General features: G+C 41.8%; 1 protein-coding gene across 7 annotated transcripts in view; it reads left to right on the top strand.

Annotated features, from left to right (window-relative positions):
• The window catches only part of trip12 (thyroid hormone receptor interactor 12), a 51,495-nt gene that overhangs the window by 23,077 nt on the left and 13,554 nt on the right, over positions 1-14,864 (top strand). For all 7 annotated transcript variants that reach the window (XM_041800125.1, XM_041800151.1, XM_041800143.1 and 4 more), the window contains 13 exons: positions 3,028-3,179; positions 3,289-3,324; positions 3,410-3,505; positions 3,590-3,682; positions 5,340-5,501; positions 8,601-8,669; positions 8,764-8,929; positions 9,656-9,773; positions 10,031-10,187; positions 11,176-11,329; positions 11,833-12,061; positions 12,195-12,313; positions 13,467-13,674. In XM_041800125.1, coding sequence (XP_041656059.1) covers positions 3,028-3,179; positions 3,289-3,324; positions 3,410-3,505; positions 3,590-3,682; positions 5,340-5,501; positions 8,601-8,669; positions 8,764-8,929; positions 9,656-9,773; positions 10,031-10,187; positions 11,176-11,329; positions 11,833-12,061; positions 12,195-12,313; positions 13,467-13,674 — 1,759 coding nt within the window. The remainder of the gene's footprint in view (positions 1-3,027; positions 3,180-3,288; positions 3,325-3,409; positions 3,506-3,589; positions 3,683-5,339; positions 5,502-8,600; positions 8,670-8,763; positions 8,930-9,655; positions 9,774-10,030; positions 10,188-11,175; positions 11,330-11,832; positions 12,062-12,194; positions 12,314-13,466; positions 13,675-14,864) is intronic.

Below are 14,864 nucleotides of genomic sequence, written 5' to 3'. Positions count from 1 at the left end.
GTGCAGCAATCTGACACTCAGATCCAGTAGAGTTCTGCTAACTCCAGTCTTGAAAAACATCCATTCACATCATAATCATAAATATTAGTTTCTGTAATTCTGAATTGATTCAAAATGTCCACAAAGCCATATTTTTAATTTTTCTTTATTACATCCTGAGTGCATTTTGAATGGCAGACGGTCTGAGTCCAGCAGACCGACTGCTGCTATTCTCCATTGTGCTCTCTCTACCTTCACTGATGCAGGAGGAGTTGTCGCTTGTTAGCTGTTTTGTAAGCATTAGCAGCACTAGATATCAGTGTCAGTAATGTTTACATGGCTGTATCACTTTTCAGGTATTTGCAGATCAATAAAGAAAAAAAATCTCACATTTTTCCAATCAATCTTATATTTGCACATTGACGCTGAAACTTTCGTCTATCATTATTCTTCTCGGAATAGGTTTGATGTCGCATCAGTCAGTAATTTAAATGGGGGATTGATGATTCAGAACAGCTTGTGCTGCTCCCTCCTCTCTCTCTAAATCACACTGAAACCTTACCGTAGACACTGCGAATAAGTTTGGCACAACCCACAGATTTTCACAGTGAATAGAAACACTAACATTAAAAATAACAGGATCTTTCGTCTGTTTCATGTCAGAGATGAGTCTATCTTGTGACTTTACATTGAATGTGTCTGTGGTTGTCATAAAAACTGAAGTAGAAAACTTTGAGCCCCTTGATTTTGTTTTTCATTTAATTCATATCAGAAGTTTTTGGACATGACAGAAAGTGTTAAGTGTTTTTACAGTTTTGTAACTACAACAACCACTGAAACATTCAGCCTAATGTCACTACTTAAACCATAAAAGGTTAAGCCATTACACCTGCTCTCCTGCAGCGTTGTCACCAGTGAACACGGTCACTGGTTAGGTCATAACACCTGCTCTACTGCAGCATGGTCACCAGTTAACACAGCCACTGGTTAGGTCATAACACCTGCCCTCCTGCAGCATGGTCACCAGTTAACATGGTCACCTGTTAAACTACAACACCTGCTCTTTTGCAGCATCATGAACAGTTAACATAATCGCTAGTTAAACTGTAATACCTGCTTTCCTGCAGCAAGGTCACCAGTTAACACTGCCACTGGTTAGACCGTAACACCTGCTCTCCTGCAGCGTGGTCACTAGTTAACACAGCCACAGGTTAGACTGTAACACCTGCTCTCCTGCAGCATGGTCACCAGTTAACACAGCCACTGGTTAGGTCATAACACCTGCTCTCCTGCAGCATGGTCACCAGTTAACACAGCCACTTGTTAGGTCATAACACCTGCTCTCCTGCAGCATGGTCACCAGTTAACACAGCCACTGGTCAGACCGTAACACCTGCTCTCCTGCAGCATGGTCATCAGTTAACACAGCCACTGATTAGGTCATAACACCTGCTCTCCTGCAGCATGGTCACCAGTTAACACATCCACTGGTTAGGTCATAACACCTGCTCTCCTGCAGCATGGTCACCAGTTAACACAGCCACTGGTTAGACCGTAACACCTGCTCTCCTGCAGCATGGTCACCAGTTAACACAGCCACTTGTTAGGTCATAACACCTGCTCTCCTGCAGCATGGTCACCAGTTAACACAGCCACTGGTTAGGTCATAACACCTGCTCTCCTGCAGCATGGTCACCAGTTAACACAGCCACTTGTTAGGTCATAACACCTGCTCTCCTGCAGCATGGTCACCAGTTAACACAGCCACTGGTCAGACCGTAACACCTGCTCTCCTGCAGCATGGTCATCAGTTAACACAGCCACTGATTAGGTCATAACACCTGCTCTCCTGCAGCATGGTCACCAGTTAACACATCCACTGGTTAGGTCATAACACCTGCTCTCCTGCAGCATGGTCACCAGTTAACACAGCCACTGGTTAGACCGTAACACCTGCTCTCCTGCAGCATGGTCACCAGTTAACATGGTCACCTGTTAAACTATAATGCCTGCTCTTTTGCAGCATCATGAACAGTTAACATAATCGTTAGTTAAAATGTAACACCTGCTCTCCTGCAGCATGGTCACCAGTTAACATGGCCTTTTTTAAACCATACCACCTGCTCTTTTGCAAAATCTTCACTACTTAACTTTGTCACTGGTTAGGTCATAACACCTGCTCTCCTTCAGCATGGTCACCACTTGGCATGCTAACTAGTTAAACCATAACACCTGCTCTTCTGCAGGGGTGTCACCAGTTAACATAGTCACTAGTGAAGCCATAACACCAGATCTGCAGCATGGTTATCAGTGAAGGCTTTAGATCATGGTAACTGTTTAGACTTTTCTTGCTAAAGCCAGTACATTTCATTTAGTTAACTCAGAGGTTTCCAAGCAATGGCTGAGGGCCTAAACTTGATAAATTTTTTGTTTGCCAGTAGCAAATTCTAAAAAGATCAAAGACATCCTGCATTGTGCCCTTACAAATCATGTCTTTGAGCTTCAAGACTAGGTGTTGTCGTGTTAACTCTGTAAAGCACCATTTTTACAAGCAGAATTTTGTGACATCGTTTATTTCATGATGATTGAGACAACAGGGTGAATGGTAATTATATTAATGAATGAATGAGTACAGCAGCCAACAGCAGCACTCTTATTTAGAAATGGTATCGCATTAATCATCTTCATCTCAAACACTTCTATGAATTTTGGCGGCTTCCTCTAGTTTCCTGCACAAATCGTTGACAATTATTGGCTGTTAATTTTGTCAACCATTAATGTGGCTGTTATTTATGTTCAGGCTCATGCAACTACTAAGCACATCGGATTGGTTCTACTAACTTAAACCCACCTACCTACCTTAAACAGTGCACTATATCAAAGTGGCTGAGTCGGCGTTGTATTTCTCTGAATGAAGAAAAAGTTTGGACACCCCTGTATTCAATTATTTAGATTGAAATTAAAATTTTATTTGTCTCGGGTTTCCTCTGTGTATTGACATTACTGTAATCAGCTGATAAAATCACTCTGGTCCTCTTCTCTCGCCAGGCTCTAAGGCTCAGCAGCTGCTCCAGGGTCTGCAGGCCACAGGTGACGAATCTCAGCAGCTCCAGGCTGCTATCGAGATGTGCCAGCTGCTTGTGATGGGCAATGAGGAAACCCTGGGGGGGTTCCCTGTGAAGAGTGTGGTTCCTGCTCTGGTCAGTCTCATCCTGTTGGTTCAGAAGCGTTAAACCATCATTACTAACTTTAATACATGTTTTAATAATGGTATTAATCAATATTAACACTTTGATTCTTCCTCTACAGATCACTCTGTTACAGATGGAGCATAACTTTGATATAGTGAGTACGATGAACTTCTCCTGCTCTTATGTGCTGCTCTGCATCATGATTGGTTGTTTTCTAACCCCTGAATCTTTGCACACAGATGAATCATGCCTCTCGGGCCCTTACCTACATGATGGAGGCCCTTCCTCGATCCTCTGCTGTGGTGGTCGATGCTATTCCTGTCTTCCTGGAAAAGGTAAGACCTGTGACCTTAATCACTTGTTTATAAACCACAGCGGCTTGTTGATGTGCTAACGCCATGTTTGAACTCTGTCTGCAGCTTCAGGTGATCCAGTTCATTGACGTAGCAGAGCAGGCCCTGACTGCCCTGGAGATGTTATCAAGGAGACACAGCAAAGCCATTCTGCAGGCAGTAAGTCTTCTCAGTGTCAGTAAATTAACTAATCAATCAGTCAGTCTGCCTGTGTCAAACCCTTTTATAGACCCGTCTCCTTGTATTATTACAGAGATCAACAGTGTAGTTCCTGTAGTAAAAATTAATTTTCTCCATGGGGATTTGGTTTTAGTAGTGCTGTTAATAAGTTTAAAAAAAATTAATCAAATTAATCACATCACTATGCTGTGATTAATCATGATGAATCACAGCATTTTTTTTTTTTTAAGTTTAAGTATGTTTTTATATTTTTAAAGGTTACTGTCAAGTGTTTACTTTTATTCTTTTAATTCTGTGTACAGCACATTGCAAGTGCTGATCCAGGTCCTTATCGATACCATTATCGATACTTTCAAAAGTTTATTGGAAAGACAAAATAAGGGCAAGTATTTAAACTACAAGTGGTCTTAGCTGAGTAGTGCTGGAGTTAAAAAGCTATGATTCAGTCTGTCACATCTATTGTATGTCCTACAAATAGAAACACATATTCACACTGTATTTATTGAAGTTTGTCATCAAAAATTAAATTTTCCCATTTTTATGTAACATTTGAACGCATCATAACAAATAGAATGCAGTCGTCTAATTTACTGAGGTTACCTCAGTGCATCGTATTTTCCGTCTTCAGCTGGTAAAGTTCGTTAATTAACCCCAATTTTGTCAATTCCACCACGGATTTCTACACTGGAGTAATATTGTTAACAAACAGGACTTGCTCAAAGTTTTGGAGCACTTTTCAGCATTTATCTGAGCAACTGAAGAAGAAAACTGTCCTGAAGCAGCTGAAGAGAGAGGTATGACCATGGCCTGATCCTGTGTTGTTGTTATCAATCAATCAGTCAATCATTCAATCTTCATTTATATAGCACTTTTTATACAATGCAGTATATAGCACATAGTGCTTTACACACAGCATAAAATTAAAAGAAAATACACCCACAGTTGTTTTGGATATTATCTAATGTTTACTATCAGCATCATGAATATCACAAAGTGGTCTCCATACATCAGAATGTTCAATGTGTCCGTCTGGGATAAGTGTCCGTTTGAGTATTTCCATGCAGAGTGCTTTGTGATCCTGTTTGCTGTAAAACATTTGAATCTGCATTTAAGACCCACCACCATCTCCTTAGTGAAAAATAAAGACCCTAGTTCTTGCATTTTTGACCAGTCAGATTTATTTAGCATGTAGCAGAACAGTTTCAACTTCAGATGTGACAAATCAAAGACATGAGCCAACACATACAGGTTTTGAAAGAGTTTTTGAACTTTGGCACAGATTTTCTTTTCAGGCACACATTCTTGACCCACTAAAAAGGGCTTTGCGACCCATTTTTGGTTCCTGAACCATCGGTTGAGAACCATAGGGTTAGACCAAACATTGTGTTATTTAGTCATTATATCAGCAAAAATTCAGACAGTGTCCTGGAGCTTTTTTCAAGCATCACCTGTGTACCTGTCACAGGTGTGCAGAGACTTTTTTTTTACCATGTGGTTCCAGGATTTAAAAGTCTTGACAAAAGGATTTTCTGAAATGTTGGAGGATGTGAACAGAAACTTTAACTCCTGAGTCTCTGCCCATCACCATTGCTTTTTGTTCCTTCTTGTCAATAATGGTCCCGCTTCTCCTCCTCAGGGCGGCCTCGCCGACTGCCTCCTCTACCTGGAGTTCTTCAGCATCAACGCCCAGAGGAACGCCTTGGCCATCGCAGCCAACTGCTGCCAGAGCATCACTCCTGACGAGTTCCACTTCGTGGCTGACTCTCTGCCTCTGCTGACTCAGAGACTCACTCATCAGGTAAGTGGTGTGGCGTCACTGTGCAGCAGTTTAATGTTTTTTCATGGGGAACCTCTCAGACACGGACTCACTGTCATTAAAGAAGAACAGGGCATTTTCTCTGTAAGGTTTCTCTTTTTGTTGCACAGTGATGAGGGAGAACTTTGTTTGCTGTGAAAACTCTTTAATGTCAAAGTGAAAACAGATGAAGACAAAATAACACTCCAAACTACTCAGAGAAAAGGTTTCTGAGAAGTAAAAGTCAGGGGATTAAAACAAAAAAATACCAAGGCACTGAACATCCCCCAGAGTTCAGTTAACTCCATCATCAAGAGATGGAGGGAATATGGCATATGTGTACATCTGCCTAGATCAGGCCGTCCTCACGAACTTAGTGACTGTGCAAGAAGGAGACTAGTGAGGGAGGCCGCCAAGACACCTATGACTACTCTGAAGGAGTACCAAGCTTCAGCAGCTGAGATGGGAGAGACTCTGCATACAACAACTGTTGCTGGTTCTTCACCGGTCAAAGCTTTTTGGGAGAGTGTCAAGGAGAAAGACACTGTTGAAGAAAACTCAGATTAATTCTGGGCTAGAGTTCATCAAAAGGCATGAGGGAGAATCCATGGTCAAGTGGAAGAAAGTTCTTTGGTCTGATGAGACCGAAATGGTGATTTTGACCATCAGACCAGATGCTATGTTTGCTGGACACCAAACAACTCATCATCACAAACACACCATCCCCACTGTGAGCACAGTGGTGGCAGCATCATACTGTGGGGATGCTTCTTGGCAGTTGGCTCCAAAAGGCTTGTAAAGGTAGAGGGTAAAATGAACGCAGCAAAAAATAGGAAAATCCTGGAGGACAATCTTATTCTGTCTACAAGAGAACTACAGCTTGGAAGAAGATCTATTTTCCGGTAAGACAATGACCTGAAGCATAGAGTGAAAGATCCACAGAAATGGTTTAAAGACAACAAGGTGAATGTTCTTGGAGAGGGCGAGTCAAAGCCCAGACCTCAATCCAAAAGAGGATTTGTGGATGGACTTGAAAAAGGCTGATCACGCCTGATCACAGTGCAAGCTGATAGAGCTTGAGCAGTTTTGCATGAAAGAATGAAGTAAAATATCAGTCTCCAGATGTCCAAGCCTGATTGAGACCTATTCACACAGACTCAGTGCTATGATTACAGCAAAAGGTGCATGTACACACGTGGACAAAATTATTGGTACCCCTCTGTTAATGAAAGAAAAACCCACAGTGGTCACAGAAATAACTTGAATCTGACAAAATGGATAATAAATAAAAATTCAATGAAAATTAACCAATGAAAATCAGACATTGCTTTTGAATTGTGATTCAACAGAATTATTTTAAAATACAAACTCATGAAACAGGCCTGGACAAAAATGATGGTACCCTTAACTTAATATCTTGTTGCACAACCTTTTGAGGCAATCACTGCAATCAACGATTTCTGTAACTTTCAGTGAGACTTCTGCACCTCTCAGCAGGTATTTTGGCCCATTCCTCATGAGCAAACTGCTCCAGTTGTCTCAGGTTTGAAGGGTGCCTTCTCCAGACGGCATGTTTCAGCTCCTTCCACAGATGTTCAAGAGGATTTAGATCAGGGCTCATAGAAGGCCACTTCAGAATAGTCCAATGTTTTGCTCTTAGCCATTCTTGGGTGTTTTTAGCTGAGTGTTTTGGGTCATTATCCTGTTGCAAGACCCATGACCTGTGATTGAGACCGAGCTTTCTGACACTGGGCTGCATGTTTCTCTCCAGAATACCTTGATAGTTTTGAGATTTCATTGTACCCTGCACAGATTCAAGACACCCTGTGCCAGATGCAGCAAAGCAGCCCCAGAACATAACAGAGCCTCCTCCACGTTTCACAGTAGGGACAGTGTTCTTTTTCTTGGCTTCATTTTTGTGTCTGTAAATATGGAGCTGATGTGCCTTACCAAAAAGTTCCAGTTTTGTCTCATCTGTCCATAGGACATTCTCCCAGAAGCTTTGTGGCTTTTCAACATTCAGTTTGGCAAATTCCAGTCTGGCTTTTTTATGATTTGTTGTCAACAGTGGTGTCCTCCTTGGTAGTCTCCTGTGAAGTCCACTTTGGCTCAAACAATGACGGATGATGCGATCTGACACTGATGTACCTTGACCTTGGAGTTCACCTTTAATGTCTTTGGATGTCTTTCTGGGCTCTTTTGTTACCATTCGTATTATCTGTCTCTTCGATTTGTCATCAATTTTCCTCCTGCGGCCACGTCCAGGGAGGTTGGCTACAGTCCCGTGGATCTTAAATTTCTGAATAATATGTGCAACTGTAGTCACAGGAACATCAAGCTGCTTGGAGATGGTCTTAAAGCCTTTACCTTTAACATGCTTGTCTATAATTTTCTTTCTAATCTCCTGAGACAACTCTCTCCTTCGCTTTCTCTGGTCCATGTTTAGTGTGGTACACACCAAACAGCACAGTGACTACTTGTCACCCTCTAAATAGAATGACTGACTGATTACAAGTTTGTAGACACCAGTGATGCTAATTGGAGGACACACCTTGGTTGAACATGTCCCTAGGGTCACATTATTTTCAATCTTTTCTAGGGGTACCATCATTTTTGTCCAGGCCTGTTTCATGAGTTTGTTTTTTTAAATAATTCTGTTGAACCACAGTTCAAAAGCAATGTCTGATTTTCATTGGTTAATTTTCATTGAATTTTTATTTATTATCCATTTTGTCAGATTCAAGTTATTTCTGTGACCACTGTGGGTTTTTCTTTCATTAACAGAGGAGTACCAACAATTTTGTCCACGTGTCTACTAAACACTGACTTGAAAGAAGTGATTATTTATGCAGTCACTTTTTTCACATTACATATTTTATGTATTGACACTACTTTGTAGACATCTGTTTTCTCTTTGACATTATAGAGGTTTTTTGTAATTTTTTTGTCAAAAAAACATATTATATTGATTATGATTGATTTATAAAATCATTAAAAGAGTGTGTCATATGAGGGTATAAATACTTTTTATAGGCACTGTAAATGTTTCAATAACTAGTGTACCAGCTGACTGATGAGTAAATCTCTGTAACTCTGTTTCAGGATAAAAAATCTGTTGAAAGCACTTGTCTCTGTTTCGCCAGACTGGTGGACAACTTCCAGCATGAAGAGGTTTGTGCTTTTCCTTTTATTGAAGCGGGTTGGTGTTGTGTTGTGTTGTGGTTCTTTAACTCTGTTTTTATCTGTGTTTGTGTTTGGTGAGCAGAACCTGCTGCAGGAGGTAGCATCACGGGATCTATTGACCAACATCCAGCAGCTACTGGTGGTCACTCCTCCCGTGCTCAGCTCGGGGATGTTCATCATGGTCGTTCGCATGTTTTCTCTGATGTGCTCCAACTGCCCCTGCCTGGCAGTCCAGCTCATGAAGCAGAGTGAGTAAACAGCACAGAATAAAGGCTCACAGCCATGCCAGTCAGTTATTACCATCAGTCTATAATGAGTTTGAAATGATAGGAGGTGAGTACTCTGACTCTGTTAGCTATTAATCTGTTAATTTAGCTCAAAAATTAACCAAAGCATTAACATTAAAACCTGATTTAAGTCCAAAGGCTGTCAGTGTGTTTTCTCCTCACTGTCACCATCATTCACTAAATTGTTGGTATCAGAATCACTCCATACATCAGTATAAAGTTCTGATTCTTGTGATTTGACCATGTAATCTAAATCCAAGTAACAGTTTAATCCAGGCACATTACATCCACAAAGACATCCAATAATAATAGGAGGTTTTTGTTTCATTCTAGCAGAGCTCAGAAAGTACCTAATCTCCTGCATGTAGCTGTGTAGTTTTTTGCTAAACAGCAGAGACCTGAAGGGTTTAAACTACTGAGAAGTTCTGCTTCTTATTTTATTATCACAGAGCTGACCATGCAGAGTTAATGTATTCCTAAATTACAAAGTCGGAATATATTTCTGCTACATCATGACTATTTCATTTAAAAAATTAACTGACCACCCAAATTTTCTCTCCAGTGTTGATCATGTAAGTTACATCAATTTTCAGCTTCGCTTTTGCCAGCACCCATTCTGATGTAGTTGTTGGTGTTTGAACAGGAAGAACTAACGCAGTCACCTCTGTTTGACCTTTCTATGAGCAGATATCGCAGAGACGCTGAGGTTCCTCCTGTGTGGAGCATCAAACGGCAGCTGTCAGGAGCAGATCGAGCTGGTGCCCCGGAGCCCCCAGGAGCTCTACGAGCTGACCTCCCTCATATGGTAAGATCTCTCTACAGCGCCCCCTCAGGGTAGCAGTGGGAATTTTTAGACCAGCCTATCAGACAGCTGATCGGTCTGCCCTGTTATTGTGTATCTGAGGGGGTAGGAAGTCAGTGTTTCAGATTTATTAAAGGTCCATACATACATCTGTTTCCATACCTACTTTACTGAAGTATTTATTAAAAGTGCTTCAGTTTGCTCACATCTCTTCTTCTTCTGTCTCCTTCACTTTCTTTTTCTCCTTCTTTATCTTGCAGTGAGCTGATGCCCTGCCTGCCCAGAGAAGGCATCTTTGCAGTGGATGTGATGCTGAAGAAAGGCAGTGCCCAGACGACAGAGGGCGCCATCTGGCAGTGGAGGGATGACCGAGGATTGTGGCATCCTTACAACCGTATAGACAGCCGAATAATTGAGGTATGAGGGCATCAGAACAGCCCGATTCCTGTCTGTAGTGTCAATGTAAAGGTGATCGACTTTTTGTCACTAACCTGTTTCTAGGGGGAGGAGTCATGGACTGGTTCTATAATAATGGGTCCCAACCTAGGGCCCCAGCAGGGGGAGAGGGGGAGCCAAAGATCTCAGAGAGTTGTAGGGCATTTATGTTTTTTTAAATCATGGTTGGAAACATAATGTACAATATTGTATTGCTGCCATCCTAAAAGATAAAAAAATCCAATTTCTTTAGATTATATAGACATATTACAAGAAACCACACTTTGTCATCATTTGATCAGGCTCTCAACTACAGAACTTGATTTAGCTGGTAGATTTTCTTCCACAAAATGTCTAAGTTTTTAATTTTATAGTCTCAAAAATTCCAAATTTGGTTCACATAAGTTCTGGAAGAAAAAAAAAGTTTTTTCCTTTAATTGCAACTTTTAAACATTGAAAATGTAAAGTTTTTTCTAATTAATAGATGCTCTTTATTTTGTAGTTTTTAGTGGTCCTAATTTGCTGTCATAATAATGGATAAGCTGACTTGGCTCTTTTAGCAAGAATAAGTGTGTATAGGCCTTTTCTGTTGGGGTTTTGTCAATGAAAACAATTTAATTTGACATTTGATTTCTCTAACTGGGTCCTGGGGGGGCTTAGTCTTTCTTAGATACAAATGGGAGGGGGGCTAAAGATAAATGGTTGTCAGCCACTGATCTATAACATATTTCATTATTTGACCACATTCATTCACTTCAACATTTCACCCCCCCAAATAGACAAACCCCTCATTTACACTTAAGTTTCTGTGGTGAGACTAGTCTGCAGCTGGGGGTCATCAACTGTATAGAGCTATGGACACCAGTCATGAGTGCATAAGTGTCACCAGCTCTATGTATATGAGTGGAAACAAGGGGTTAAATGGGGTTGATATGTATGATCCTGATGTTATACATGTTTTTTCCTGCAGACGGCCCACCAGAACGGCGAGGATGAGATCAGTCTGTCCACCCTAGGCCGTGTTTACACTATCGACTTCAACTCTATGCAGCAGATCAATGAAGACACGGGAACAGCACGTGGTATCCAGAGGAAGCCCAACCCTCTGGCCAACCCCAACACAGGTAATCCAGGTGTTTCAATCCTAAAAGGTAGTGCCTTTAAACATCAATCTGTTTTTCTTTTTAATTCAGATCATCTGAAAAAACTGTCTGATTCCCTTTACTCCTGTTTTTAATAACCCATTAATAACAAACAGTTAATGCCGAGGTCAGATGCCATGATCTTTTTCTGTTATAAAGGTCACATTAGACAATCAAAGCCATAAATATATGGTGTGAATTGTGATCATTTGTGACTTAGTCTGCAGATCGTTCTCTGTTCTCATTAGTCAGGATCACTGACTGATGGAACAAATGATAGAAAGCAGAGAGAAAAACATGGCTGACTTTCTTTTGGGGGTCATGAGGCATTCACAGGCTGGATTTTAGTTCACTCTGACACACTACACAGTTAAAAACCGTCGATTTTCTGACAGGTCCTGGAACCCTACGACTCCTGGATCAGAGTATAATTATGGTTATTACATGACTTACAGCTAAACACGCTTCCCTCCATTTGTCTGCAGGAAGTCACCAGGAGATTCGTCGTGAAGATGCACGAGCCCAGCTAATGAAGGAGGACCCCGAGCTGGCCAAGTGCTTTATCAAAACTCTCTTTGGGGTCTTGTATGAAGTGTATAGCTCCTCGGCCGGCCCTGCTGTCAGACACAAGTGCCTTAGAGCCATCCTCAGGATCATCTACTTTGCTGACGCAGAGCTGCTGAAGGATGTGCTGAGGAACCATGCTGTGTCCAGGTAATGGCACCTGGAGCCCTGACTACTCAGATGTTTTTTAGGAGAACATTTGGCCCTTTAGAACAGCAATGGGACCTCCAAGCTGCCTCTAAAGTATAGAATGAGTACTGATCTGCTGCTCTGTTTTTTTCAGTCACATTGCCTCGATGCTGTCCAGCCAGGACCTGAAGATTGTAGTGGGCTCTCTACAGATGGCTGAGATCCTCATGCAGAAGCTGCCTGACGTCTTCAGTGTCTACTTCAGAAGAGAAGGTAAACCCACAGAGAACCTCTCTCCTAACATGTCTGCTCGTCACAGTGAAATATCTAGAGTCTTGGTTCTCAGCTGGTGGGTCAGGACCCAAAAGTGGGTCACAAAGCCATTTTTAAAGGTCACAGATATGTGCTGTGTGGCTGAAAGTCTTTGATGTGCTTTTGTTTTGAAGGATGAAACTGTCTTATACTATCTCAAGTCTAAACTGCCTCATTTTCATTAAAACATTTGGTTAGAATTGAAAAACTGAAACAACATGGGTTGTTATTTGTTGTTCAGGTGCTGTGGGTCTTGACTCCAGTCCAGCTGAGAATAACTGCCCTATTGGTATTTAAAGTTTAAGGGTTGCCTTTTCCTGAAGCATTAGACAAGCAGGTTAAGAAGAAGTCCACTCAGTGACTTCTCTAAGCTCTGTAACTTTCTATAAATTAGTCAGGACCACTTTGTCAAGAAGCACACATGATTTGGGGTTATAAATATTTCTCTTTATTAGCAGTTAATTTGCCAAGCAGGGACGCACATGTTCCTGCCTGTCCTGTACCTAAGAGGAAAGCCTGAGGCAGGGAGAGAAGCAGCAAGAACTCCAGAGCAGGAATCAGTGACAGCAGAATGACTCTGATTATGTCAGAAGCAGAAAAAAGGAGGAGCTGAGGTGGAGGAGGGATGCAAAAATCAGCTTGCAGTGGGAGCAGTAAAGAGTACCCAGGCTAAAGCAGTTAAAATACCGCAGCTGGAGTGAGATTAGCCAATAGTGTGCTTGGAGTGACTCAGCTGATGAGGGCTTGTGTTAGATCAGCTGATCTCAATTATATGGTGGCACTTGACTCCATGGCCTGTCTCTAAACTAACACTATACGCTTAATACTGTCTTTGAAAGGAAACCCCCTCTATGAACAGTCAGGGGTTACCTGTAGCATCCACATAGTTCAGTTCACAGCCTTTCTACTCTGTTCATGTTGTTTTAGATTTATCTTAGGGGCTTGTAGGGAATGCAGCCTCAGACCCAGGCTGAACAACCTCCATGCACATGGCCTGGAGACGTGGACATAACAACCAGGATATTGGTGCCCTTTAGTTCCCTATTTCCACTAGTTCCCATCATTCCTCTGCCTAACCACCTTTAGATAACCTGTTTGTCTCCTTTCTTTCCAGGTGTGATGCACCAGGTGAAGAACCTGTCTGAGTCTGAGAGCTTTCTGGTCACCAGTCCCCCTAAGGCTTGTCCTAGTGGAACAGCCAGTCTGTGCACCACCACCATCAGCACTGCATCCACCACATCTGCGAATAACACAACTCCTGACCTGGGCTCCCCCAGCTTCCAGCACAGCATGGACGACTCTCTGGACCTCAGCCCTCAGGGGTCAGTGACGGGCCCTGGTTTGGCTCTTAGCTGTAGATATTTAAAATTAACATTCACACAAACCTAGATTTAGAATCACATAACAAACAGGACTAATTTCTTTTGACTATCTAAGAAGAGGTAGAAATGATTCTGTTGGCTTCTTTAGTTCTGCAACAGCAGAATACAAGTTTCTGTTTTCTAGGGCTGTAATGGTTCACTAAATGTTGGGTAAGCAGTATCACCATTTTCACTGCCTTGGTGGTGATGCAGTGGCAGCTAAAGGCCCTGGGGTCAGTGAGATCACTGATAGGCAGAACAAAAAGCCATTAAGAGACTAAGGCTGGTTTGAGCTGGTTTGGTAGGAAAGTGGTTTGAGTCTGCAGCTTTTAATGATCCCAGAATGAAGCTAGAACATCCCTGGAAAAGTACCATCACTGCTGTGGCATTTTTTTAAACCCCTTGGCCATGCAGAATAACCAGCAACAGGCTCTTTAAAGGCCATACTGAACCAAGTTTGATCTATGGGGTCCCTTTTTTAGTCATTACAGTGATATTTACATTCACTTGGTGATGTTACAAAGCCATTATTTAGTTGTCTGTGTTGTCAGCAGAGTGCCTGACTACTGCTGAATAATGTCTGTGCTGTGCTCTTCCCCATCAGGCCATGGGCAGAGTGTTTTGTTCTGTTTTATGCGTTTAGCTGTGTTGGGATGTTGCCGGCTTTACAGTGATCTGTTGGGGTTCTTTTGCTCATGTTTCTGGTGGATTGTTGTTTTTGATGTGAGGCATATTTGCACAACAGATGAAGTTATCCACTGAGTTAGTTTCTACCTGTGACTTTAGGTGCTCCTAATGGAAGCATAGTGCTTGCTAATTCTTCATCAGTTTGCATTGTCTTGCTATGAGGTTGACTCTCTGCTTTGTACTTGCCAGAGGAGACCCACAGATTTTCTGGAGTTACTGCCGCTCTGTCGTATTGTTACATTTTGAACACTTTCATATGTGTAGTTTAACTTTATGTAGTCTGATATGCACTCTTTAAAGTGATCATTTTAACTCTGTATGAGTTTAACTTACACTGTCAATTTTGCTGTGCATTTATCTTATTTATAGAGGTGTAACTTTACCTGAACAGTCTGGTTGGAGATCCATTCTTTAGTTGTTATTGCCACTGAGGAAATATCAGATTTTACTGTACAACTCCTCAG

The sequence above is a fragment of the Cheilinus undulatus genome, linkage group 2, assembly GCF_018320785.1.
Source record: "Cheilinus undulatus linkage group 2, ASM1832078v1, whole genome shotgun sequence".
NCBI lineage: Eukaryota > Metazoa > Chordata > Actinopteri > Labriformes > Labridae > Cheilinus > Cheilinus undulatus.
Note: the sequence above shows the minus strand (reverse complement) of the source record. Positions and strands in the feature narration are given on the sequence as shown.